The sequence below is a fragment of the Eumetopias jubatus genome, unplaced genomic scaffold (assembly GCF_037043125.1).
Source record: "Eumetopias jubatus isolate StellerSeaLion01/CBP00866 unplaced genomic scaffold, mEumJub1_p1.0 scaffold_10, whole genome shotgun sequence".
NCBI lineage: Eukaryota > Metazoa > Chordata > Mammalia > Carnivora > Otariidae > Eumetopias > Eumetopias jubatus.
In genome coordinates, this window is record NW_028274816.1 from 102,250,665 (window position 1) to 102,277,244 (window position 26,580).

Sequence of the window (26,580 nt, forward strand, 5' to 3'; positions counted from 1 at the left end):
TTGACTCAAGAGGTTGCCGTGAGGAGTCTGCATTAGCACCCATACCTTTCACATAGTAGGTGTTCGATGAATATTAACTAAAGTGGATTAAAATCTATGAGGGAGTCACTGAGTAGGCTAATGCTACTGTGGTAGAATGCCTGTAGCCTGGGCACAGAGATAGTGCCTATATCCTCCTGTGTCCAGTCACATGGATTTGTCTTCCAGCCCAATCTAGAAGAGGAGGGAGGTGATTCAAATGGCAAACACAAAGTCGTTTAGAGCTTTTAAGTCAGAAAGGTAAGAAAACGGGGCCCAGATTGATCATTTCGGAGCAGAAGAGCTTCTGTGGGAGTATGGTAGAGTAATGAAAGAGTTTTTTCTGGCAGGGTTGAGAGCTGTGGGGAAAGACCTAGGATGGAACCACACAGAGAACTGAAAAATCCCAGCGCTCGGCTGGCTCTTGGACTCTGTGGCCAGCACCTCTCCTCCCTCACTCTCTGGACAGCTCCTTTCTTGTTGCCCCCACTCAGGACTAGTCACATTTGGGCCCGGCAACACCTATATAGGGGGACTCAATCTCTCAGCAAATATTTATTGAGTGTTTATTATGTACCAGGCCCTATTCAAAGTGCTGAAAGCACAGCAGTGAAGAAAACAAAGAGCCTCATCTTCATGTACATATGCACGTATAGCTGACTGATAAATTGTTAGAACTGGAATTGCTGGGGCAAAAGCATGTGCACTGAAAATTTTTATTGATATTGCCAAATTGATGAACACTTTGTTACAGTTTATGTTCAACCTGGATGAGGCTTTCTGGATGAGTGTATCTTTCCAACCAGAGGGATAATTGCTGCACAAGTGATTCCTCCTGACTACAATCTTCCTGCTAGCTTCTGAACGTCTGGAGTTGCTGTCTCCCCAAGGCCAGAAAAGGAGTACTTTTTTTTTTTTTGAGTACCTCTTCATAGGAGAGGTTTTCTTTATCTACTGAGAGATGACCCTTTGAAATTTGTGCTTTTGGGGGAAATTCTTGATAGGGTTGGAGCTCAATCCATATAGGAGTAGAAGACTCTCAAGGACCAACAGCAGAGAGGAGGTGAAGAGTTGTTCTTTCAAAAGGATGATTGGGAGGAAAGGGACCATAAAGTGACATCATCAGGGATCATTTGGTTCAGGCATGGGCAGCAACTTTAGCTGCCCCACTCCTGATTACAACTGGACTGGGGGAAGTAGGGCTTCCTGAAGTTTTTGTCCAAAAGAATGTCGCAACATTGTTGCAGTGTCCGTATGACCCGGGCGCTTGGCGGGGGCACGGGCATGGTATGGTGATTCTCTGCATACTGGGCTGACCCTTTCACCTGATCTGGTCAGTGCTCCATTGGTTCTTCTTCCTGGAGCTAAGTAGCTGTTAGCATCAAAGAGCTGCTCAGGAGACCGACAGGACTGAGGTGAAAACTCCAGAATGTCGCAGCAGTAAATATGTGTCTTGGTTTCCAGGATTGCCTGATTTCAAATATTCTGCCCCACTGGTTCACTGGCACCTGTCAGACCGGGGTGTTCAGTTTTTGGTTTGGAAAATAGCCCGTCTCACAGGTAGTGGAGAAAGGGAAGGCAACAGTTCATTCATTCCAGTAGGGAAGCTTGGGATGGGGGTGGGGGGTAGGGGGAAGCAGGAGACCTGCAGAGATGGCCCCAGCCCTGTGCTAGAATCTCCCGTTGAATTCTCAGCTCCGCCAGGTGAGGTGAGTGGGACGCAAATTGGTGTGACTGGCACCCACCTAGCCCCACCCACTCACTCCATCCGCCCTATCCCACGTCGGGAGGTCTGATCTGATTTCTCAATCTTGCCCTACCGGCTCAATCGAGAGGGCCCACGTGCAAATACAAAAGCAGTCTGCCACCGCTACGTGAAAAGCCGGTCTAAGCAACTGGATTCAGTGTGGCCGATTTTAGGTAGCTGGGATGCGGACGTTAAGGGGAGAGAAGACGGAGACTCCAGGTCCCCAAAACTGTGCTACAGCCTGTTCCGCCAACCCCACCCGGCCAACGCCACCTTCCGAGCTGCCGTCGGCCCAGCCCCTATGTGATCAGGCCACGGTCCCCCGCCTCGTACGTTCTCCTCCCAGCGTAGCCCCGCCCATCTCCCCACACCGAGGCCCCGCCCCCGGACCCGCCCCAGGCCGGCGGGTTCCGGAGAGGCGGTGCCTGCCAGGCGTTTGGACGGACTCTCCAGGTGGACTACAAGGCCCAGCAGCCCTTGAGGCCCGCCTTCGGGGGCGGAACTATACCGCGCAGCGAATTGGGAAAGCCCTGGCGCTCAGGTTAGGAAACGCGTGTGACCAATCGCGGGGCCGCTCGCGCCGTGTGCCGATAGGGGCGGAGGGAAGCCCGCGGGGTCCAGGACAAAAGCCGGATTCCGGGCGGCTGCTGGAGGCTGGAGCGCTTCGGGCTTTGGGCGGTGAGGCGGGGCCCGCGGAGGGAGCGCCGCGCACGGGCTTTCGCAGAGAGGTTAGTAGCGGGCAGCTGCTTTCGCGGGAGGGACCCCACTGCTCCAGAAGCTTCCTGCTTCCCTCCCCCAACCCGGAACAGCCTTTCCCGACGCCTGCTTGGTGCTCACGTGCCATCCCTGCACCTCCTTAGAAGTTTTGGGGGTCTTCGTTTTAGGTTAGCCTTCGCTCGGAACCCGGCCGGTGGCCGCGTGTCGACCACCCCACCCCCACTCTCCCGCATTCCAGTTTCTGGTAGTTTGCACGGGGTGTGCCGTCGTCCTGGCTTCTCTTCCCTCCGCAAAACTGCATTTGCACCATCCAGGCGCCCCTCACCCCGACCGGGGCCAGTCCTCGAGCCTCTTCGGGCTTTAGCGGGCTCCTTCTTGTCCCCATCCGGGTCTCCCCACCGGATGCGGGGGACGGGAAGTAGAAAGAGTGGTGGCCACTCGCCTCACTCCGACCCGGGCTCAGGCCCTTCCTCTATTTTTTGTGGCGAGTCGACTGAGTCCCGCGCCGAGAAAGTGGAGGGAGCGAGGGGGGCGCGCAGCCTTGGTGGGCCACGCGGGGCCGGGCTGCTCCAGGGTGCCCGAGGCCTGGCCTCGCCGCGAGGACCTGCCTGTGGGGCAGCGGCGCAGGAAGGACCCTCCTCGCTCTGGAGGTGCCGTCGGGCCCAGCGTCTAAGCGACAGATGGCCGGGGTGCCAGTCTCCCTCCCCACCTCTGGCGCTGACGCGGAACCTGGCCAAGGCTGGATCCTGAAGGAGCCGGAGGATGCTGTCGCCGCTCTCCTGTAGGGCCTGGCAGAGAGCCAGACCCAGCGCCGGCTGCCCTCTCCAACCTTGGCAAATACTGTGCAATACCGAGGACTTCTGCCATTGGGTGGGGGGAGTTCCCTGGGGTCTGCCTGGCCGGAGGATTTGGGAGGGCGGGGAGGAGCAGTGCATGGCACAGTTTGGCCAGCCAGCCCACTCCTTCCACCCTTTAACTTTGCTCTTTCAGCCAGTGCAGGTCCTTGGAGATCCGAAATACTGGGTGAGGAAGAGCTGGTAGACCCCAGCTGCCCAGGGCGGGTAATTTTCACCTCTGAGAGAACTTCAACAACTTGGGCCAGAGTGACAGGAAGAGCCCTTGCACATGGGGCAGCTGGTGCCTCCACCCCCATTCTGACACTATGCTTGCTGCAGTAGGGGACCCACATAGAATTCTGCCTCTCCCCTTTACTCTGGGAATTGCTTGTCTTCTCAAAAACAAAAACCACACCAGTCCTATGGAAACTAACCTAAAATTAGGTGCTCTTTGTCTTTCTCAGAGAGAGACTCTAAGAAGCATCCCTAGTGGTTCCTCTGCACTGGCTGCGTCCCAGGGGTACATTCCTGGGGAACAGGCTCCTTCATTCAGCCTTGCTGTGGATGAACTCAATCCTGGGTCACTTACCTGTCTGCAGAAAAGACCCCATTCAGCTCATAAAGTCCTTCCCTTGGGGAGATAGAGTAAGAGAGAGTGTGTGTGGTCTAGTTCCTTGGCATGATTACCCCCAAATGATTTATATTTTACTTGTTATTAGGTGACAGTTCCTGGGGCCCCAGAGCAGACCCCTGGGATCTTAGCTCTGTCCTAAAACCACCTATCATCAGTTTGACAGCACATTCAGTTCCTGGGGAGGCAGCCAAAGACTTCGGTGGGGTGGATCCCCAAACCCAGATTGGTATATACTTTTTTTTTTTTTGACACTTTAAGTCCCAGTGTCACTAGAGCAGGTGGTCTGTGGTCATAATCATAAGGACCTTGAAATGATATGCACAGTCAGGTAGGGGCACATTTTTCTGGGCTTCAGGTGCTCAGGAGTCTGAGACCTTAAATAGGTTAAGAGCCGCTGCCTTAGACTTCTGTGACCCCTCTGAATGATTACATTTTCGAGTTTTCTCCACTTCGGCTACTCCCTGAGTTTGTGAGCCTTACGCTGCATTGGTGAATATGTGGAGGCCAGATTCTTTCCCCACTCTTATTCTATCATATAAATCCTGTCTTGGCCTTGAAAGGGCCTGCCCCATCTAAGCTAAAGTGCTCTGGTGGCATATCTGTTGTTTTGGTAAGCTGGCAAATCTGTTCTATCCTGTATCATCCCCATGTGGGATCTCCCTGCCCCTCCCCCGTGGAAATGAACTCTTGTGTTTGAGATTTGATCTGGGGCTCAAGAAAGTTATGATTTTTCAGCACAGAACATCCCTTTTCTCAGCCTTATCCTTTGTCTGCTTTGGGAGGTGCCAGGTCCTGGGGGGTTGCTCTGGTAGTGTCTGTTGGACTGTTCTCTGCTGGGGAGGCTTAGCTGAAGGGCTCTTTCCTCCTGGAGTTTGTGATTCCAGGTGCTTGATGTGTCTGAACTGCTGAGGGTGGTCAGCAGCTGCCGCCTCCTTACCCTGCTGGATCTACCCTGGGTTGCACTCTGTTTGGGAGGGGGGTGGGGGCTGATGTACCCATCTGATTTCAGGGCCAGTTTTTCTGGTCTGAAGTCAAGAAGGTTGGGAAATGGAGCTGGAGTGGGTGGGGGGTGGAGGACTGTGGGACACTGGGGCTGGTTGAGGCATCGCCTTTGGAAACTCATGTTGAGTTGGAGCCGGAAGTCGTCCCAGGGGAAGACCAGAAGAGGGAACATTTCTTTTGAGCCCCTTCCCAGCTACCCCACTTTGGGCCAGACACCAGGCTGAAAGCACCCATTGTGCTGAGCTGGAGACTAGCTGGGAGGCTGAGGGGGCCAGCCAAGCCAGGGTTGGAACCTGAAGCCCCAGCCTGGCCAGTTGGGAGAGAGGTGGAGTGTGGCCTCTGGAACTTTGGCCTTCCCCGAGCTGGGGATGGAGACCAACCTTCCTGGGTGTATAACTGAGCCAAGCCTCTAACTCAGCCCTCCTTTATTTGAACTTGACTTTTCTTCTTCAGCAAATTCAGCAACTTCAGTTCTGGATCTTTGTAGGAGAGATTGGAGTGACTTTTCCTGATCTGGCCAAACTCTTAGCATGAATGACGGTTTCCTTTCCCTCCCCTTGCCCCTGTTCCTCTCCCCAACTTGCTCCTCTCACTACCCATGAGAGAATGGGTGTTTCAGGGCATAGCAGTTGAGGGAGAAGGAGATAAAGAAATTGTTATCACAGACCCTTCTGTGAGGTGAAGGGGGACACGGCCTTGTCCTTGGAGAGAAACTCTCAGGCTGAGGTGTGGGGTTTTCTGTGGACCAGGAGTAAAGGATTTGGGTTCAAGTCCTGGGTCCCCTGCTTATTAGTTTGACTTTTTGGGCAAGTTACCTTAATTCCTCTGAGCTTTTATTCCTCATCTAAGAAATAGGTATATTTTAGTGTACCTCACAGGGTTCATAGAAGATGAGCGTCTCCATACATGTGACAGAGGATGACTTTTGTTCCCTCCCCCAGCTCTGCCTCAGTTAGAAGTGACCGGTACGGGGCGGTCCCCAGAGACACCTCAGTTTTGCTCTAAATTAGCTGGGTGACTCAGTGGGGTGGATGGGATGCACTGAAGGTCACCGTTCCCCTGCCCTGTGTCTGCTCTGAACTCAGGGGTGGGAGTCTAGTGTCCTGGGAGAAATGAACTCTGAGATGACGCTTCCTCTTGGCTCCTCAGGGGCATGATCCTGCCTGAGGTTAAGTAAACTCACCCGCCTGGCCCTCAGCCTGGTGGTGAGAGTGTAAGTGTATGAAGTGGGTGAGTCTGGGTGTGGGGGAGATGAAACCTGTGGGGGGAGTAAAGGTAGCCTTGCACAATTCTGGCTAGGTGCCCCATAGGTCACAGAACCAAAGGGTGTGTTTCAGTGTCTGTGTGGGTCCTCGGGTGGGACCAGTGCTCGGGTTTGGGTCACACCACTGGTATTTCTGTCTCCCCGTCCAGCTGCCTTTTGCTCCAAGACTAATATGAGCTGGTTTGCTGAGAAGAAGTAGAGACAGGGTTGAGGCCAAGAGTCCCAGGGAAAATGCCACCTTTGTTTTTTTCCACCATCTTCTCTCTCCCATCATTTCCTGATCCTTGAGCTCTCCCTTCCATCCCTCCCGCTGGGCCAGTCCTCTTTCCCTCTCTTGAGGAGCACTGAGATCTGGTTTTATTGTCTGGGGGCAGCTGGAAACGGGTCTCTTTCCCCTGCCCCTTCCCACCAGCTCCTGTTCCCCCAACAGGTAGAGCAGGTTCTTCCGCAGCCATGTCGGCCAAGGCAATTTCAGAGCAGACGGGCAAAGAACTCCTCTACAAGTACATCTGTACCACCTCGGCCATCCAGAACCGGTTCAAGTATGCCCGGGTCACCCCTGACACAGACTGGGCCCGCCTGCTGCAGGACCACCCTTGGCTGCTCAGCCAGGTGAGCCCGCCCTCCCCGGGCCCTGCTTCCAGGCTCAGGATCAGAGGAGAAAGGATTGGTTTGGTGGAGACGCCACGACGGGTCACATGATGGCAGACTGCCCACATCCCTGGGCAGCATGCAGCGGGCTGAGCGGGGTTTCATGTCCTGCTGTGGGCCCCACATGTTGAGGTGCCCTGGCAGGGGACAGCGTATGGGCTTGGAACTAGACAAATTGGAGTCCAGATCGAAGCTCTGTTGATTAACCATGTGGCCTGGAGCGAGCCACTTAACCTTTCTTGAGTTGTCAGGTTCCGCATCTGTCACATGGGCGGAACACTGGCCCTGAGAGCTGTAAGAATTAGTAATGTTTGGAAGGCATTTAGTGTGCCACCTGGCACTTGGTTGATGCTCAGTAAAAGTAGGTGTGTGCCCTAATCCCCCCAGGTGGAGCATAGCAGGATTGTGTCAGGTCCGCGAGGAAGAGTGCCGTGGACTTTGTGTAGAGCGGCCTATAGCCTTGGGCGGCTAGCCTGGAGTCGAGGCTCCTCTGTCCGATTCCTTGCAGGGCCCCTGTGGGGAAGGGCAGGCTGCCCAGGCAGGGCCCGGAGAGCAGGACCAGGACCCGTGGCGGCTTCTGGGGGTGCACGTTCCCTCCCCCTGCCTCAGGAGGTGGTGCCTTTCCTCGCGGGCAGTGTGAACAGTGCCTCGGGGCTGCTTGCTGGGCTTACAGGCAGGATCAAGCACCGGGATGGGACTGACCAGATCTCTAAGGTCCTTTGTCACTCTAGGGCTCTGTCTCTCTGCTCCTCCTTTTGGAACCCAGGTGCTGGTCCATATTCTGAGGAGTTCATGGTTCAGTGAAGCTAAGATAGCACATAGGGAGGGTAGGGAATCATTCATTCAGCGGGTATTTGGTGAGCACCTACTCTGTGCCTGGCCCCGTCCTGGGCACAGATGGCTCTGGATTCGTGGTTGTCAAAAGAAAGGTGTAAACTGGGATAGGTGAGGGAGACTTCCAGGAGTTGACCCTGAAGAATGGCTGGGTGGATTAGAAGCCATGCAGGCTGTCCTGGGCTTTGGGTCCCGGGACTATAGCCTTTGACTCTTCTCTTTCTTTCCTTTCTAAGTACAAACCCTTCTCGTTCCAGAGCTTGGTGGTCAAGCCAGACCAGCTGATCAAACGGCGTGGAAAGCTAGGCCTCGTGGGAGTCAACCTCACTCTGGAAGGTGTTAAGTCCTGGCTGAAACCACGGCTGGGACAGGAGGCCACGGTGAGTATATGGGGACAGGTCGGGGTGGAGGCGCTGTGGTAACGGAAGCAGATGCAGTCACCTCCAGATCAGCAACCCTGTGGGTCACCCTGCACCCAGGCACACTGCAGCCTGGGGAAGGCGAGGGTCTTGCAGAGCTGACTTGAGTAACAGGGCCAGGCCTGGTGCTCATTCCCAGCTCAGCCATCAGAGAATGGCAAGATGGGCTGCAGAACTCACCCCAGTACAGTTCATGGCCAGGTGGAAATGGCCTGTTTCTTAAAGGCAAACATGGAGATGGGTCTCTGAGGCCCGTTCAGGGAACTCTGTTCCTTTCAGTTTCCAGCTTGTGACGTGTATGTCTAAGAGGGTGGTTAAGAAGAAGTTCAAGAGGGCGCCTGGGTGGCTCAGTTGGTTAGGCAACTGCCTTCGGCTCAGGTCATGATCCTGGAGTCCCGGGATCGAGTCCCGCATTGGGCTCCCTGCTCAGCGGGGAGTCTGCTTCTCCCTCTGGCCCTCCCCCCTCTCATGTGCGCTCTCTCTCTCTCATTCTCTCTCTTTTTTAAATAAATAAATAAATCTTAAAAAAAAAAAAGTTCAAGAAAGAAGGCACAGACTCGTTTAGGCAGAGACATTATTGGGCCAAGAGCCTCAGATGAGACTGTTAATACTGAAGAGTAAATTCGGTTCTTGGCTTCTCCCAGCTTGGTGATTAATGGCAGCTCTGGAGATGAGAGCTAAAGTGAGATATGGTTTGGGAAGGCTAGGAGAGGCTCAGAGAGAAAATTGCAGTTATCCTTCTCGGTCCTAGAAGGGGCTGGGGAACAGGAGAGGAGGAGGGGGCTGAGGTGTCCCTGAGCGCGGGGAGGGTGTGCTGTCCCGTTTGGGGGACTGTGACCAGGGGGGAGCTGTTCTCTTCCTTGGCAGTCCCGGAAGTAGGATGACGATGGTGAAGGAGCCGTCTGCCTCTTCTACTGGGCTTTCTCAGATCAGCTCTTAGTGGTAATTCTTAGTTTCTGGCTCTTGGAGTAAAGAGGGCTTCTAAAAGTCGCATGTGGACCTGGGGGCAGAGGGATCTTGACTGGCGTTTGTGCTTGCAGGCCTTTGGGAAGAGGACAGCAGGGTTGGGGGCTGAGTGGTGCGCCCAGGGAGGTCCTCACGCGCCCTTCTCCTCAGCTGGCTGTTGGGAGGGGTGTGTCAGCCCCGGCAGGAGCGGCTCATTACCTCTGATGGATCACTGTCTGGTCCCTGACTCAGCAGTGACGCACGCAGGCGGGCGGGGGCTTTGGGACACTGGGATGAGAGCTGTCTCGCCCCAGCGGCCTCCAGGGACACACTCAAACTGATTAGCTCTGCAGGCCTGTTGTCCTCAGCCAGGAAAGTGTGCGTGAAGTTTTCCCCATCAGGCCCTCCCTCCCTCCCCCGCCATGCGATTCCTGCTAATTCCCTGGGTCTGGACTTCCGTCCTTGGGCTGGGTCTCTCTGCTTGAGCTCTGAGATGGAGAGCCTTGATTTGTCTGGGCTCTGTAATTTGTGCAACTGATGGCAGGAGGGAGAGGACTCCTGATGCCTGTGCTTTGGGGGCCGGGGCAGCATTGTCAGCCCAGCTAGTCTGTCACCCTCCAGAGGAGGCAGAACAAGAACATGGGAGGTCAGTACACTTCCAAGTGCGGCCGGCATGAGGGCAGTGGACGGAAGAGGGGAATCTCATGGAGACTTCTTTAGCTTAGGGGTCTGTGACCACATTGCCCTGGTTTCTGGAAAATCTCTGTCAGATGTTGTGGCAGTAGTACGTGGGCCCCACCTCCAATGGGATGGCCAGTGGAGGGAGCAGAGGGCAATCCTCCTGCTCTGGGGAACAAGACTTGCTGTCCATCTAAACTTTAGCTTCCTTGATCTCCATAGGTGGGCAAGGCCAGAGGCTTCCTCAAGAACTTCCTAATCGAACCCTTCGTCCCCCACAGTCAGGTATGTGTGAGGTGGCTCCTGGCTGGGTCTTCTCCTTCCCTTTGTGTCTGTCGACCCTAAAATGCTAAAGGAAGAAAGCAAGCTGCTGGAGAAAAGTCAAAGGGACCAGAGTCTCTGAAGCTGCACCGAGGGTCTGAGGGCTGCCATGGAGCAGGGAGTCCAGAGATGGAGCAGGGAGGAATTGGGGCTGGTAACAGAGGGGACTTCTCAGTGCTGGGATGAGAAAGACTTGAAGGCAGGCACCCTCCCCCAGGTCAGGTCACCGTGGCTGAGGCTGGACTGTCTGCTAGCTAGGCAGTGGTCTCTTTTCTCCTCTTGGCCGCGAGGGGAAGATGGTGGACGGTCTCCCTGGGTGAGTGTTCTCTACTAGGGTTTTAGAAATGAGACCACAGGGGCTGGGCTCACCAGTTCAGTGCCCCTTACCCACGTGGTACTGTCTTCCCCTTTAAGGCGGAGGAGTTCTACGTCTGCATCTATGCTACCCGAGAAGGGGACTACGTCCTCTTCCACCATGAAGGTGGGGTGGATGTGGGCGACGTGGATGCCAAAGCCCAGAAACTGCTCGTTGGCGTGGACCAGAAACTGAATCCTGAGGACATCAAGAAACACCTGTTGGTCCATGCGCCTGGAGATAAGAAAGAGTTGAGTGAGAGGGAGAGCCAGCTGGTGGCAGTGGGGGAATGGCAAAAGCTGACAGCTCTGAGCACAGAGCAGGGAAAGCAAGGCAGTTTTCCCTGTGTGGACATCCACCCTGCCCCGCCCCAGCATCTGGGTGGGAGGGTAGGCACAGTCCTTTCCTGTCCCAAGGAGGGGCACTGGGGGTGGACAGGTGGCTGGCTCAGACTGAAATATGCGTTCTGCGTCCCTCACCTCGTTGCCCCTGTCTGTCTGGCGTCACCGCCTCCAGCTTCATGCCTGACAGCTCCTTTCCGCCTCAGTGGCTGAAGAGTGATGTCCAGGGAGCCCGGTTCACAGAGGAAAGCGAGGGGTTGGCGGGGCGGGGTGAGTGTTGGGAAGTGGAGCTGTTTGAGGCAGTGAGAGATTGCTGTGGGGAGGGGGTGTTTGGGGGCTGCTGCTGGGCCCACTCCCTGGCTCCCTGAGGATTGACCATCCCTCTCTCCCTCCCCCTCTAGGATCCTGGCCAGTTTTATCTCCGGCCTCTTCAATTTCTATGAGGATCTGTACTTCACCTACCTCGAGATCAACCCCCTTGGTAACTGACTGTGCTGGGGGTGGGGGTGGGGTCCCTGGGCAAGGGGCAGTTATAACAGGGTCCCCATGCCTGTGGTAACCCTGGCCTTGACCTTCAGAACACCAGACCCCGCATTCATAGAGGGCAGTCTAGACAGGTGAATGTTTGCAGAGGGATGTCTGGGCTCATGGAATGCAGTCTCCTGTTTTTGAGCTCTCAGAAGACAATGATTATTCCTCTTTTAAACCAACTCCAGCTTTCTTTGGTTTTAATTTGTTCTGTGATGGGGAAGTCCTGATTTTGACCGACCTGAGTCTCTGCTTAGTGGCTTTTCCTGCCAGTGGGTTAAGCTGTGCTACCAGGGTCCAGGCTGCCTCTGCACTGATCTGACTACTCAGGCCCTTCTTTCCTCTCCGTGCCCTTGGAGCACCCCTTCATCCCCCCCAGGGGTTGGTCAGTCATTGAGCCCCAAGGCTGGGAAGATATTGGTCCAAGCCTCTCAGGCTGTGAGGGAGGAGGGTGGTAGGAGCTGCCCTAGCCAGGGCTGCTCAGGGCAAAGTCCGATTCCAGGTTCCAGCTGGGGATGCAGCCCCTCTAATGAACTAGATGGTTCTGTGCTAACCTATTAGCTAAATGATCCTGGGGTAAAGGGAAGATGGATGTCCAGTAGGCTGCTAGTAAATGAATCCTGGCTGGGGGCGCAGTGCGTCCCGAGACTTCTCACTCCCCTAGACACTTAAGTCTTCCTTTAGCTGACCTCAGAAAACCCACCTGGACACACCTGGGGGGGGGGTCTTCTGACAGCAGTCAGTACCTTAACACTTTTTGTTTTAAGGGCAAGGCCGTGGAAGGGGTGAATGGTTAGATTGAAGGCATGGAATGTAGCATTTAAAAAAAAGTTTAGGGGCGCCTGGGTGGCTCAGTCGTTAAGCGTCTGCCTTCGGCTCAGGTCATGATCCCAGGGTCCTGGGATTGAGCCCCATATCGGGCTCCCTGCTCCACAGGAAGCCTGCTTCTCCCTCTCCTGCTCCCCCTGCTTGTGTTCCCTGTCTCGCTGTCTCTCTTTCTCTGTCAAAAATAAAATCTTAAAAAAAGATAAAAAAAAGTTTAAAAATTGCCATGGTGAGATCATCCAGTAGCGGTGGCCAGCGAGGAGGCAAGGGCACGGTGGCGTGACGCCAGGCCTTTCTTTGATGTGCAAAAAAGGCTGGGCCTTAACTTAGATCATTGGATGACAATCTAAAGTGCTGAGCAGCCTCACAAGATTCGAGGTCGATGCCATGCTTTTTGAAAAAGAATGGATAGAATGTGCGCCTGGAATTGGTGGTACGCATTGCAGAGAAAGCGTGCAAGATAGAATTTGATGATTTTGTAGAACGTCTGCTTCGGCAGAAAACAATGGAACATCTGAGTGACGTCAGGAGGCAGTGGGGTAAACTAATAAAGGAAGTACGCGCCTCCACCTCACCACTGGGGCAAGGAGGATCCTAGGCCCTGAGCAGAGCTGCTGCTGATGGCTGGAGGCTGATTTTCATGTTCTCTCTTCTCCACTGGAAAGTTCAGTTACTGAAAACCTCTTTGTGAAAGTATCTAAAAATAAAGGATTGCTCTATCCTGTTTAAAAAAAAAATTGCCACAGCACAGGGGTACCTGGGTGGCTCAATTGGTTAAGCGTCCAATTCCTGATTTCTGTTCAGGTCATGATCTCATAGGTCATGGGATGGGGGTCTCTGTGCTCAGCAGGGAGTCTCCTTCTTTCCTTCTCTCTCTCCTTCTGCTCCTTCCCCAACTTGCATGGGCCCCTGCCAATAAATAAATAAGTATTTTTGAAAAGTTGTCATGGCAACTAAAACAGACTTTCCTGTCACATTACCTATAGGTCAGAGGTTGGGGGCAATCTTAAATAATTTATTTTTCTTTTAATGGGGTAAAAGTTGTGTGGAGGGGTCATCTGTTTTTTTGTGGAGCTGGGCAGTTAGAGTCTGAGTGGGACCCCCAGGGTGGGTGGTTGGTGTGTGGGGAAGCCTGTGGAGGGGTTTGGAAGTCGGCGAGCGCCTCTGCCTGGGGCCTGCATCTGATTGCCTCTGCTTTTCTCGAAGTTGTGACCAAAGATGGCGTCTATGTCCTTGACTTGGCGGCCAAGATAGATGCCACAGCCGACTACATCTGCAAAGTGAAGTGGGGTGATATAGAGTTCCCTCCTCCCTTTGGGCGTGAGGCTTACCCAGAGGTACGGCTGCTCTGGGGAGGAAATGGCGGGTGAGGGGGCCTGGGAGAGGGTGACTGATACAGAGGAGCATCCCCCCCCCCCCCGCCCCGTGGGCTGTGTATTTGGCAGGAAAGGAAGGTTGAGAACCATTTAATTTTCTTAAAACCCCAAAGGAGGTGGGGGTGGGAGTCAGCCAAGCCTCTGAATCCCGGCCAGAAATCCTTTCAGACTTCTCTCTCAATCAACCTCCCTGGGCTCTTAACTTGATTTGTTGATAATTCCGAGTGGCTCTTGCTAATCGTGCCAGAGGAAGGTAATTCTCTTGGCCACTTGCTGAGAATTTTAATAGCTCTTTCCCACCCCATCCTCTTGAGAGGTCCTCACAGCAGGATCAGGCCTATGAGTCATAACCCAGGCCAGGGGAAGAGGCTGGTCAGGGAGAAGGGATGGGGCCTGCAGGTGGAGAGTCTTGTTATGAGCCAGGCAGGCAGATGTTGGGAGTAGGGGGCTGTGGCAGTAGAAGGGTGACCTAGTGAGGCTTAGGACTTGGGCAGAGGGCCAGGACTTGTGGTCGGAGACAAAGGAGTAGGGAAGTTTGTCCCCAGGCAGTAACTGTGGCCATGGGTGGTTTTGGTACTTGAGGACGTCATCATGCTTTGTCCCAGGCATGTAGGACCCGCCCAACTCCTCTCCCTGACCCTATTAAGGCTTGAGGACCTCTTCATGTATCTCCAGGGAAAGGAGCAGGGTCCTGGGAGCTGGGACCCAGTGAAGGGGGTACCTCCAGGACTCACCTGTTGCTGTCTGGTCCCTAGGAAGCTTACATTGCAGACCTGGATGCCAAAAGTGGGGCGAGCCTGAAGCTGACCTTGCTGAACCCCAAGGGGAGGATCTGGACCATGGTGGCCGGAGGTGGCGCCTCGGTCGTGTACAGGTGACGGAGGGGCTGCTGACGGGATGGCAACCAGGTCTGCCTGGAGTCCATGCATGCGTGGTCTGGATCAGATTGCTTCACCTTGGAGTGGGGATGGGGATCTTCATTTCCTCCCCTTGGTGCAGAGCAGAGACTCTGGTGAACGCCTCTCCTCTACACTGTCTTCTGCAACTTTCTTGTTTACTTCCGAATGAGGTTGCTTTTATTAGTTTTAATCTTTACAGTTAACGTTACATGCTTCATGCAGAGGTACAGTAAATACAGAGAAGAAACTAAAAGTAAACATTGCCTGGCTGTTTCCCGAACTTCCCTCCTTCCAGCTGTTTTAATGCCTGTGTAAGTCTTAATGCTTCCACACTTTATAGGAATGTTGAACCCATATTCTATACTCTTTGCAATAACTAGTGGTTTTTCCTCTTAAAGCATGGTAGGCATCTGCTCATTTCCAGGCGGTAATCTGCCGCGTTCCCTTCTTTGCCTGGCTCGGCCCTCCTCTGGTGGCAACCATTTCACTTCTCTGTTGGGCAGCCTGGCAGGGAATCCAAGAATGCATGGTTTTTCTTTGTGTCTGGAAGCGCTCCTTGTTCCCTTTACTTACCAGTGTCAATCCAGAGCCCCACGATGGCCTGGGGCTAGCAGAGCTCACTGCCAGGGAGAGCCTGATGCAGTGCACTTAACCTTCTGGTGTGACTTTTGTGGACCCTGAAGGGTCTGAGGCCCAAGGGGTCGGTCCCGTAGGCTGATTACAGGGCTCTGGGGCATCTGCGTGTCCTCCTCGGCACCAAGCTGCCACCCTCTGCCACTCGAGTCAGAGCCAGCGTTGACTTCTGTGTCTCCCTGGCAGTGATACCATCTGTGACTTAGGGGGTGTCAACGAGCTGGCAAACTACGGGGAATACTCAGGCGCCCCCAGTGAGCAGCAGACCTATGACTACGCCAAGACGATCCTTTCCCTCATGACCCGGGAGAAGCACCCAGATGGTGAGACACACATGCACCTTCCCCAGGACGGCCCCTTGTGCTGCAGTGGGAACAGCTTTGGGCGAGGAGGCACTGAGGTGGTGGTCCTAGTGCTTGGCAGGCTGGGGTTAGTCATCTAGCTTCTGGACTTCTCGTTCTCCAAGTATACAGTGAGCAGTGTGGCCTCTGTCAGATGGGGGAGCTCCAGGGAGGCAAGGAAGTGATGTGTGCCTAGAGCCCTATGAGCAGGTGCAAGAGAGGAGGTAGCAGCGTGCTCTTACTGACTGCTGTAAGCTCAGATGTTAGTGGCCCACCTTTTTTTTTTTTTAGTTTTTTTTTTTTTTTTTTAGTGGTCCACTTCTCCATTTACTAATCTGGGCTGTGGGATTCCCGGCTTCCCTTTACCACCTGTCCAGTGTTGCGAATTACACATAGATCACCTTCCCTGAAGCCAGAAGAGATTCCCACCAGGGGTATCCGGAAACTAACCTGGGTTTCTGAGTGCCAACCAGGAACAATATAGAGGTTCAGTGGGTTTGGATTAACCACTGGCTCGAGGGCACAGGTGATGGAAAGCTGAGTTGGTTAAGACTGAATGGATGTCAGGGGAGGCCAGCCTGCTCCCTGCCCCCAGCCAGCCTCTGCACTGATACCTCCTAACGCTTGGGGAGAACTCCCTCAGATTTCTAGTAAGATGTTCAAGTCTCCCTTTCTAATAACCCTTCTACTCCAAACACAGGCAAGATCCTCATCATTGGAGGCAGCATTGCAAACTTCACCAATGTGGCTGCCACATTCAAGGTAATCAGCCACAGGGGACCATGCAGTTTCTGGGGAATGTGGGTTTGGGGGAAGCCAGAAAGGGAGGTTTCCGTGAGCAAGGTTTGAGGCAGAAGCAGTTTCCCATGGCTTACCCAGGTCGGTAGGGGCTCTTGTCCCAGGGTCCCTTGTTGGGGATGCAGAAGACACTGGGATAGATGCGGGTCTTTTTTCTAAAAGGTCAGAATGAGGAAAATGGTCCAGTGATCTGGGGCTGTTGTTCATCCAGCCAGGGCCGGTCAGCCTGGGTCCCTGTGCACAGGTCAGGGGCGTGGGCACACAGTTCAGAGTGTGACTGCTGGTCAGGAAGGACGACAGCAGTAACATGGATCGAGGTCATCCCCTTCTCAGCAACCACGTCAGGAGGCCATTTCTTGTTCCATACTATCCAGTACTCAGTGAGGCTCTTCAGAAGAATGTGTCCCACCTGGTAGTTGCATGTAAGTTTTGAGAATAATGAATAAATAAATGCCAGTCTTGCAAGTGACCTTTGAAGAAGTGGGGGACCAGGCCTCATCACTCTTGCCTAAAACAGGGTCTCTTTAATTGGCCCTGATTCAACAAACGGACCTGAAGCAGGTGAATCTTGACAGCTTTGTGCTCACTTCTGAGCAACCCTGTAGTAAAGCCACAGAGTTGGTAGGCTGCTCAGGTCTGGAGCAGGACCTGGGTGTAGAGCTTCAGGTGGAATGCCTTGAGTGACAGACATTACACTCTGGACTCCATAAACTAGCCTCCTGTCTGGAGAGACAGAACTCATATGCACCTGTACCTTCGCCCAAATTGTTTCCAGAGTTGATACTCATTGCAAGGGCTGATCCCTGAAATTGCTGGAAGAGGTTTTAGTAGGACTTGGATGTTTAAGTGGATCATGTCCTGATAGCTCTGAGAGCTCTTGCATTGGACCCTGGCCTCGATTTCCCCCCAGACTGCAATAAGAGATAACAAAGATGACGGGAGCCAGCATCCCGTGCATTGAGGGGTGTGACTCCCAGGCTCCTCAGCAGCATTACCTCAGCAGCAGCACGAGCACCCGTGACTCCTAGGCCTTTCCGTTGCTTGTGGGTAGTTTGGTCCACACGTGTGAAATTCTTGACTGCCGGGCCTGCCATGCTTCTTCATGAGAAGCAGCCCCCCTTACCTACACCCTGGTATGATTATCGTGATTGTAAATAATAACTGACTTAGGACTGCCTGATTTTTTAGTCACATGTCTGTCGGCCCTTCGTGCTTCCAGGGCATCGTGAGAGCAATTCGAGATTACCAGGGCCCCCTGAAGGAGCATGAGGTCACCATCTTTGTCCGAAGAGGTGGCCCCAACTATCAGGAGGGCTTGCGGGTGATGGGAGAAGTCGGTAAGATTGGGGGGAGGGGACCTTTTCTCTGCCTCCTTGGGCTTCCTGGAAATGCGTCAGTCCTCAGACACTTGCTCACGCACCCCACTTTCTGGATGGGCAGCTTGCTTCAGCTTCCAGTGTCTCTGCTGCTATGATGCGGAACCCCCGACCTAAACTTCAGAATGGTTCATAAAGCATTGCCATTTAGCTGTTTGTTTAACAGATACTTGTGGAACACTCGCCCTGTGCCAGGCTCCGGGCCGAGCACCGGGGTTACAGCCGCACACGTGACAGACAGCAAGCCCCTGTGCTCCTGGGAACATTGACTGTCATGTCAGGTGGCACAAGGTGCCGCGAAAGCAAACAAAGCCGAAGAAAGGGATAGCTTGTATGGGAGGGGACAGGGCTGGCTTTAATGGGGTGATCGGCAAATGATTCACCGAAAAGGTGACATCTGAGCAGTGAGCTGGAGGAGAGGAGGGAGTAGCTCGGCGGTGACTGCGGCAGGAAGGGCAACTTCCAAGGCCCCGAGTGGGAGCGTGCTGCTGTGCGGGACCAGCAGGCAGGGCCGAGGGAGCAAAGGCGGGTGTTGGCAGCAAGGCAGGGAGGCAGCAGGAGCCATGTGGGGTTGGTCCAGGTGCCGGGAGCACTTGGCCATGCCCCTGGGCTGGCAGCCTGTGGAAGACTTTGAGGGAGGGACACACCTTGACTTCGGGTTGGAAAGGTGGTTTGGCTGCGAGGTGGACAGCAGATTCAGAGGCGGGAGGGTGGAGACCTCTCAGACTGTGGGGGAGAGGAGAGGAAGGGCGGGTGACTGGTAGGATGGGAGAGCATTGTCCCTCGCTGAGATGAGGGGCAAGAGGGTGGTAGCATCTGTTTTGGTTGCCTTTCTCCCTTCTGCATTTTGAGGATCTCCAGCAGGTTCATGAGACCTCACATCTAGAGCTTTCCAGAAGCTGGGGACCTCCTCTCCGTCTGGACTAAGAGTGTGTCTCCCTAAGTTGACCTCATGGAGCCTGAGATGTGAACTTGGTCACCAGCAGCTTTGGTCTTTAGTGCAGCCCCCATTGCTAAGAGCAGTTGTGTGTGGGGCAGGGGTTCATGTGAGGTGTCAGAGAGGTGACAAGATGCTCTTGCTCAGGGCGCGTGTTGTGCCCTTTGATTGGAAGGGCAAAGGCTTTCCATCCTCCCATGTTCCCAAATGCGGTGGATTGGCAAACAGTAGCCCACTTCTATCACTGGAGGGGTGCTAGCCCTTGTTTTCATCTGCCACTGAGGTCCTGCTGTGGGGACAGCCCTTGCGTATAGCACAGTGAATGTTTGTCACAGGCCACTAAACTCAGAGACATTAAACAAGTAAACGATTGCTAAAAGAAGATGCTGTTCGATGGGCGTGCATACAGTGAGGCGGCCAGGGCCTGGGGGGCGGAGGCCAGGGAAGGCCTTCCATGGGTGGTGGCACTCAGGCTGAGCCGGGTGATGGGAGGGCTCCGCACAGAGGGAGAAGGGCCAGAGCCCCGAGGAAGTGAGCCCAGGAGCTCAGGGACAGAGGCAGGCCAGGCAGATGTCGAGGTCAAGGGGTTGGAGGGCCAGGGTCCAGCGGCCAGCAGGACAGTGCAGACCCTAATTATGCTCGCAGCCGCTTCAGTGTATCAGGAAAGCGCCTTCTTGCTCTTCTTATCAGCAGGCGGTCTTTACAAAGAGTTGCTTGGTGGTGAAAATAGGGCAATTGGTCTGTCTTGTGCAGAAAAAAGCACTGGATGCCGGGCAGGGGCCTTTGCAGAGTCACGTGGACTTGGGTACTTACTTGAAGACTTGAATGATGGATTCTTTCCTTTCCCTCACAGGGAAGACCACTGGGATCCCCATACACGTCTTTGGCACTGAGACTCACATGACAGCCATTGTGGGCATGGCCCTGGGCCACCGGCCCATCCCCAACCAGCCACCCACAGCCGCTCACACTGCAAACTTCCTCCTCAACGCCAGTGGGAGTACATCGGTAGGTGCCCCCTGTCCTCCACCTTAAAGCGTGCTGTATCATCTTTGCCTCCCCCTCATACCTCCCCCCATGCAGAGCACAGTGCCCCTGCTCTGTCCCTAGCCATCTGGGGGCACTGGGGAAAGACAGGTTGGTTTCTGTATCTTTGCCAATTTTTTTTCTGCCCAGTCAAGGTAGTATAATGGAAAGACCAGGGTTTTTTATTACTTTAGTATTTAAAGTAAACTCTGTGCCCAGCGTGGGGCTTGAATTCACAACTCCAAGATCAAGAGTCGCACGTTCCACTCACTAAGCCAGCGAGGTGCCCCTGGACCAGGGGTTTTAAAATCAGACCAGAGGTCAAATCCTGTTGAGAGCAGGACCTTGGCAGGTGTCATGCCCTCTCGGAGCCTCAGTTTGCTCATCTGTGATATGGGACAATACTAATTCCTATTTCAAGAGGGTTGTTAGAATAATACTTTTGGAAGCACTTTGTAGAGGATAGTTCTGTACGTATGTGGTGGTTCTTGTTACTTGATTTCTTTGGGCCTTAAGGAACCAAAGCTTAAGGACCAATAGCTGTTTTTCCCAGTTGTTACCTGTGACTCTTACCCTGTCTCCTTGTCCCACCCCAGACTCCGGCCCCCAGCAGGACGGCATCTTTTTCTGAGTCCAGGGCCGATGAGGTGGCACCTGCAAAGAAGGCCAAGCCTGCCATGCCACAAGGTAACTGCCAGCAGGTTCAGGCTCCCCCCTGCTGCCCCCCCCCCCCCCCCCCCGTTCTGCTTGCCCTGTCCAGGCCCTGCTGGGGCACTGGAACGGGGTTTGGGCTTTGCTATGAGAGTGGGTGTGGTACATGGGCCAAAATGGACGTGAGGACATGAAGACGCAGGCCTTCCCAAGCCTTCCCGTGGCTCTCCTGGCACTGAGGACCCACGCTGCGCCTGAGTCACCCTGCTCCCTACTATCTTCTCTTCTACCCCCTTACTTCCCGTGGGGGGCTGTGAGCTGGGCAGGGAAGCTGTGGAGAGACAGGGCGACAGAAATACCCACAGGTGGCAAGATCTCCCAGACTCTGCTTCTCAGTGGAGAGCAAGAGCCTTAGAGCTGGGACGGCAGAGCCAGCGCCCACATGCCCATCCCACCTCCTGGGTCTCTTCTGAAGAACCCCCTTCCTGTGAGCCCACCATAAGAGCACACATCAATAACCAGCCCATCTGCATTTCGCCTCCCCTGTCTGTCCATCCTCTGGTTCATCAGATGCGACCCCTGCCAGCCAGCCCTTGCAGCCAGTGTGAGGTACTAGGCCTTGGTCAGCACGGGGCTGCTGCAGCCTCTTCCTGGTACAGACCGTGTGCGCTTGAGGCATTTTGCGAAATAGTTCTACAGGCTCTAGGCACTCGAGATTGTAAGCTGTTTCCCTGCAGTCCCCAAACCATCAGCTTTGTCTATAGCACAGTGACAGGTCCAGCCCCACAGTGACCTAATCATCTTACTGTGCTTCGTGGGGCAAACACGGGATTGGCATTACGAGGGTGGGATCTGGCCAGCTGCCCCTCCACCAGGCCTGGGGGCCTGTGCTGTTCACCCTTTCCAAGCCGTCTTGCCTCTCCCCCCACCTCTCTGGCCCTTTGGCGCTTTGCCCTTTCTTGCTTCGGCTGTGCTGATCAGTGCTCTCTTTTCTTTTGTTGGCTTCACTCCTGTCTGTTGTGGAATAGATGAGAGATAGTGAGGGCATCAGCCCTACGAGGCTTGTCCTTGGGACCCTTCCCTCTTCCCACCCTCTCCCTCCAAAGCCTCCAGCCACCAGCAGGTGACTCAGCTGCCTTGGTCATTTTCTTTGACAGATTCAGTCCCAAGTCCAAGACCCCTGCAAGGTAGGCTGCCCCCACCCCGCCCCAGCTGTGCGTGTGGCTTTGTTAGCAGGTTATAGTCTTCCATGTGCTTTGTTTCCTCCTCGTTGCCCTCCCTCGCTTTCCCACCCTTGCTTAGTCGCTCCCGCCCCCACTCAGCGCTCCCCTGGCCAGCTGTCTCTGGCTCCGCCCTCCAGACAGGACAGGACAGGGTAGGGAGCGTGGGAGTAAGAGCCAGGCCCACAGCCTTGGAGAGTGGAGTGGTGTCTGCTGAGGAGGGAGGGGTGTCCTGGGAAGGAGGGAGCCATGGAAGCTAAAGGGGGAGGGGCAGCGCAGGGGTGAGGAGGGCAACCTCAGGCCTCTGGCATTCTCATCTGGGTCTCAAGGTTTCTTCTTACTTTTCCCACCTAGCCTCACCACTGCCTCCTGCATCCCTGAGCTCTCAGTGCCAGCCGCGGGTTCAGACTTCTCTGGGTTTTGGGTGGAAGACAGGCTAGATAAGTCAAGGAGAGAGGTAGAAGCGCAGCTGGATGTGCAGTAAATGTGAAGAGGGGATCTGGGCCTTGGGGTAGGAGGGCACTGCTTACGAGGGACATTTGCCGTGCTCACTCACACATTCACACAAGCACTGCCCCTTCAAAGCATCAGGGCTTCCACTTAACTTTTTGACATTCACAGCTGTGGGAGATTTTTCCCTGGGCAAGGGGAAACTTCAGATGTTGACCTTTGATCCCTTGCTAAGGGAAGGGGCAACTAGGCTGGGGTCAGATATCCCCCTAGAAAGGCCAGGGAGGCAGCCTTCTCACTGTCTGCCTTTAATCCCTATGTTTCCTGTCTCTGGAAAGATCCTTTGTTACCTGAAAGACCAGAGCTGAGGCCGAGCCCTGTGCCGAAAGAACAGGGGCCTACCCCAGTTCTGAGAGCTCTTCCACCCAAGGGCTGGGGTTCTCTTACTACTAGTCCCTGAGCCAGCAGAGGAGCCTGGTGGGGGGATGTTAGTTAGCCCCTGCCGCTAGTGGGCTGAGGATGACAGCCTTTGGCTTTGCTATCTCTGTGCTCAAGGAAGAGCACGCTTGAATTCTGCCCCTTTCATGCTGGACGTGCGCGTGGGCTTGTAGAGAATCCAGGCTTTTCTGTACTCTCTTGGGTAGACAGATGCATGTTTGTGTGCTTGCTCACACTCTGACTTGGGGGGGTGGTGTGGGTTCCCCTGAGGGTGGGGAGAGGCCAAGCCCTTCTGGCTTGTATCCTGTCCTCCTCCCTTGTACAGTTGAGCTGCATCGTAATTTAGTATATAACCTGGCCCTGATGCTAGATGACAGGATCTCCATCATTTGTCATCTCTGAACTTCAGGTTCCGGGGCCTGGGAAGTGAGGGTACTGGATTAGGTGGCTATCTTTGTTCTGTGAGCTCATGTCTCACGAGAACCCAGATGGATATGGTGACAGCAAGTCCCAGGTATTTGGAACAGCAGGAGACTTCTGGTATGAGAAGCTTACAGCTGAGAGGGAAGAAGCAAGCCTATGTAGGGATGAGAACCCTGCATGCCTTGGGAGAGTGATCTCAAATTTATTTAATCAGACCTTAAACCTGATTAGCCAAGCCTGCACTAGCACACCAGGTTAATTAATACCAGATGGCCCCTGAGCTCAGTGCCTTGTTCTCCCCGGGGGAGCTGAGAGCCTCCCCAGGGGCTACTTTCCTCCAGTGACTTGTCCTCCAGTGACTTGCAGAGAATGGGAGGGACAGGTCACCTGTGTGCAGGGTGGTGAAGGGGCCTTTTCCTTCAGGCCATGCAAGCACTTCTGACAGCTCTTCTCCCCCCTTCTTTTGCCTCTCTCCTGCCCCCTGGAGAACTGCCCTGAGAGCCTTGTTCTGAGCAGGAGAGGGCCACCTGCTAGAGGGAAGCGGGCAGGAGGGAGGGGATGGCACAGAGAATGTTAGGGGGATGCCACGAAGCCAGTGTGCTCCGGCCAGAACCTCAGGTAGAAATGAGGCTGCAGCCAGCCTCTTCTTTGGACCTACACTGACGTAGAATCCTGAGGATTCGGATCTTAACCCAAGTGTGGGAATTTCCCCCCCCCACCCCCCCCCCAGGTGGGAATGTCCAGATTTAGAGGTGGTAATTGTTGGGTTGTTTCAAATCGTGTGGCCACCAGAGTTGGGAGAGCTTGATGTTTTTTTTCTCAGCGTCTTTAAAAATAATCGATCAAGCCTTCATTTGCATGTAAGCGAAATGCTGATTACATGCCTGTCCCGTGAGGCGGAGCAGTTCCTCCTGTAGGGATTCTCCGCCTGTGGGTCTTTTCTGTGCGTGGGAGTCCTTTCTGCGTTCATCGCTCGCTCTTCACCAGCCAGGCGGGCCCTCTTAGCTCTCTTTGGCTCTGCCACCTCTTTGCAGAGAAACCAGGGCACCTCTTCTCCCAGCTCTCAGTCTCAGCCTCTTGACGTCCCTTTGCCGTGCTGATGAGCCCCTCTCCCCGGACTGGGGAGGGGTGCGGCAGCCGCTGCCGGTCTCCCGGGAGTGTGTGTTCTGGGTGCACTCGCTGTGTCTTTGCCCACCAGGAAAGAGCGCCACCCTCTTCAGCCGCCATACCAAGGCCATCGTGTGGGGCATGCAGACCCGGGCCGTACAGGGCATGCTGGACTTCGACTACGTCTGCTCCCGAGACGAGCCCTCGGTGGCCGCCATGGTGTACCCTTTCACGTGAGTCCCACCACGGCGGGGAGCAAGAGATGGCTGCCAAGTGGGATTTCCTCATCTCCTCTCTCTCACTAAGACAGACCCAGGGGAGCCAGCAAGATTATCCCCTTTGCTGGGGGAGCGTCTGCCATCCCAGACGGGGGCGATCCATATTCCTAGGGGATCTGTTCCCCACACGTGGGATGCTGTCTCTCCATCTTCTAGATGAAGCTCCTCCCGTTGGCTTCCCCCTCCCCGGCCCTAACAGTTTGGGGGTATCCTGATCCCTCCTCCTCCTCTCTCACAGTGGGGACCACAAGCAGAAGTTTTACTGGGGTCACAAGGAGATCCTGATCCCTGTCTTCAAGAACATGGCTGATGCCATGAAGAAACACCCAGAAGTAGACGTGCTGATCAACTTTGCCTCTCTCCGCTCAGCCTATGACAGTACCATTGAGACCATGAACTACGCACAGGTAGATCAGTGGGCACAGGGGTGGGGAAGCAGGGAAAGCTCCTGAATGGTGCCTTCTGGCACCGTGGACAAAGGACGTGGCACTCAGGACTGGCCGGTGGTGTGGGAGAAGGTGGTTGGATATGCTTGATCTTTAGAAGATAGTGTGGTAATTGAGGGCAAGCAGGCTGCACAGGGCTGCTTACCTAGGCTAACAGAGAGTCTGTTCAGGATCATCTGCCTCCCACCAGGTCCCCCCTGTGCTGCCAAGACCGGCTTTCACAACAGAATCAAAAGCAATTTCTTATTATAAAATTATTACATGTTTATTGTAGAGAAAATTTAAACACTTTTAAATAAAAAGAAAAAAAAATAGCTTAGTTCCAGTTTCCCAGAAATATGGTTGCCAACATTTGAATAGATCCTTCTCTGTTCCTTTTTCTGGATTTGAACATGTGGAATAATACTATATGTGACTGTTTTGTAGTCCGTTTTCTTCAGTTACTCTTTTCACATCCATAAATATTCATTGGCAAACATCAGTTTCGCTTTTTCAGGTCTTGTGGTGAGCATCTTAGATGAACATTTGCATGTGTTCTTAATTATTTCCCCAGCATAAATGTCTGGAAGTCAGACTGCTGCATCAGAATGTGCAGATTTGAAAGCCTTTGATCCATCCTGCCCAGGTGCCCTCCAGAAAAGTTGTAAGGACAGAAACTCCATCAGTGATTCAAGAATGCCTGCTTCCTCGTACCCTGGCCAACACTGAATGTTTGCATTTTGAAAACATGTATTTGGGGCATCTGGGTGGCTCACTCAGTTAAGCATCCAACTCTTGATTTCTGCTCAGGTCATGATCTCAGGGTCGTGAGATGGAGCCCTGAGTTGCGCTCTGCATTGGGGTAGAGCCTGCTTAAGATTCTCTCTCCCTCTCCCTGTGCCTCTCCACCCCACCTCCCACACACGCACTCTCTAAGAAAAACAAGCATATATTTGACAATTAGCATATTTTTTAAGATTTATATTTATATTTATTTATATTAGAGAGAGAGGGAGAGAGTGCACATGCACATGCACACACAGGTGGGAGGAGGGGGCAGAGGAAGAAGAAGAAGCAGACTCCCTACTGAGCAAGGAGCCCATCGCAGGGCTTGATCCCAGGACCCTGGGATCACGACCTGAGCTGAAGGCAGATGCTTAATGACTGAGCCAGCCAGGTGTCCCTAATCTGCATATCTTTTATTAACTAAGATGAGCTTAAAAAAAAAAGATCTTATTTATTTATTTGAGTGAGAGAGAGAACATGAGCAGGGGGAAATGGGAGAGGGAGAAGCCGGCTCCCTGCTGAGCAGAGAGCCCAACGAGGGGCTCGATCCTGAGACTCCGGGATCATGACCTGAGCTGAAGGCAGACGCTTAACAGACTGAGCCACCCAGGCACCCCTAAGATGAGCTTTTAAAAACATTTATTGGCCATTTATATTTTGTGACTTGCTCTCCTTTCCTTTTTTTTTCCTGTTGAGTGTTTGTGTTTTTTGTTACTGATTTGTATGAGTCTTTATAGATTAAGATATTGATTCTTCTGTTCAAAATTATTGTCTGATCCCGGACTGGCTTAGCTCAGTGTACGACTGGAGAATGTAAACTTGTTTTGCCATCTCAGTGAAGCAAAAACAAAAGCACACCTGCTGAAAATGAGCTGCTTTTTTATTCTAGAGCGAAGTTTAGCAAACTATAGCCTAAGGGTCAAACCTAGCCCACTGTCTGGTTTTCAAATAAAGTTTTGTTGGAACACAGCCATGCTGTGTTCATTTACGTATTGTCCATGGCTGCCTTCATGCTACAGAAGCAAAGTTTAGTAGTTACTGCAGAAACCACATGACCAAAAAAACCAGAAAAAGTTTGTTGGCCCCTGTTCTAGAGCCAGAGAGAGATGGTTCTCGATCTTTCCTGCCCACCCCCACTTCTTCTGGCTTTCTCTCCCAGCCCACTCTCTGGTCTGAGTGTGTAAGCCGCTCATTTGTGTCCCATACTGACCCTGGGACATAGAATCAGAAACTCAGAGGACACAGTGGAAAAAGCCATCGATACCTGCTCTATGAATAGGCACTAGGACAGGTGGGGAACA

General features: G+C 53.7%; 1 protein-coding gene and 1 pseudogene across 2 annotated transcripts in view; both read left to right on the forward strand.

The window, feature by feature from the left end:
- The first annotated feature begins 2,405 nt into the window (after window positions 1-2,405).
- ACLY (ATP citrate lyase) overlaps window positions 2,406-26,580 on the forward strand; it is a 41,201-nt gene continuing 17,026 nt past the window's right edge. Inside the window, exons 1-16 of one of the 2 annotated variants that reach the window (XM_028093946.2) lie at window positions 2,406-2,493; window positions 6,649-6,830; window positions 7,961-8,083; window positions 9,968-10,030; window positions 10,481-10,671; window positions 11,164-11,243; window positions 13,322-13,452; window positions 14,247-14,365; window positions 15,210-15,346; window positions 16,065-16,126; window positions 17,382-17,499; window positions 19,329-19,483; window positions 20,098-20,188; window positions 21,310-21,339; window positions 23,882-24,023; window positions 24,307-24,475. In XM_028093946.2, the coding sequence (XP_027949747.1) occupies window positions 6,672-6,830; window positions 7,961-8,083; window positions 9,968-10,030; window positions 10,481-10,671; window positions 11,164-11,243; window positions 13,322-13,452; window positions 14,247-14,365; window positions 15,210-15,346; window positions 16,065-16,126; window positions 17,382-17,499; window positions 19,329-19,483; window positions 20,098-20,188; window positions 21,310-21,339; window positions 23,882-24,023; window positions 24,307-24,475 (1,770 nt within the window). In that variant the 5' untranslated portion in view covers window positions 2,406-2,493; window positions 6,649-6,671. The remainder of the gene's footprint in view (window positions 2,494-6,648; window positions 6,831-7,960; window positions 8,084-9,967; window positions 10,031-10,480; window positions 10,672-11,163; window positions 11,244-13,321; window positions 13,453-14,246; window positions 14,366-15,209; window positions 15,347-16,064; window positions 16,127-17,381; window positions 17,500-19,328; window positions 19,484-20,097; window positions 20,189-21,309; window positions 21,340-23,881; window positions 24,024-24,306; window positions 24,476-26,580) is intronic. The other variant, XM_028093947.2, reaches the window with a different exon arrangement.
- On the forward strand, window positions 11,309-12,852 carry LOC114201338 (NADH dehydrogenase [ubiquinone] iron-sulfur protein 5 pseudogene; annotated as a pseudogene).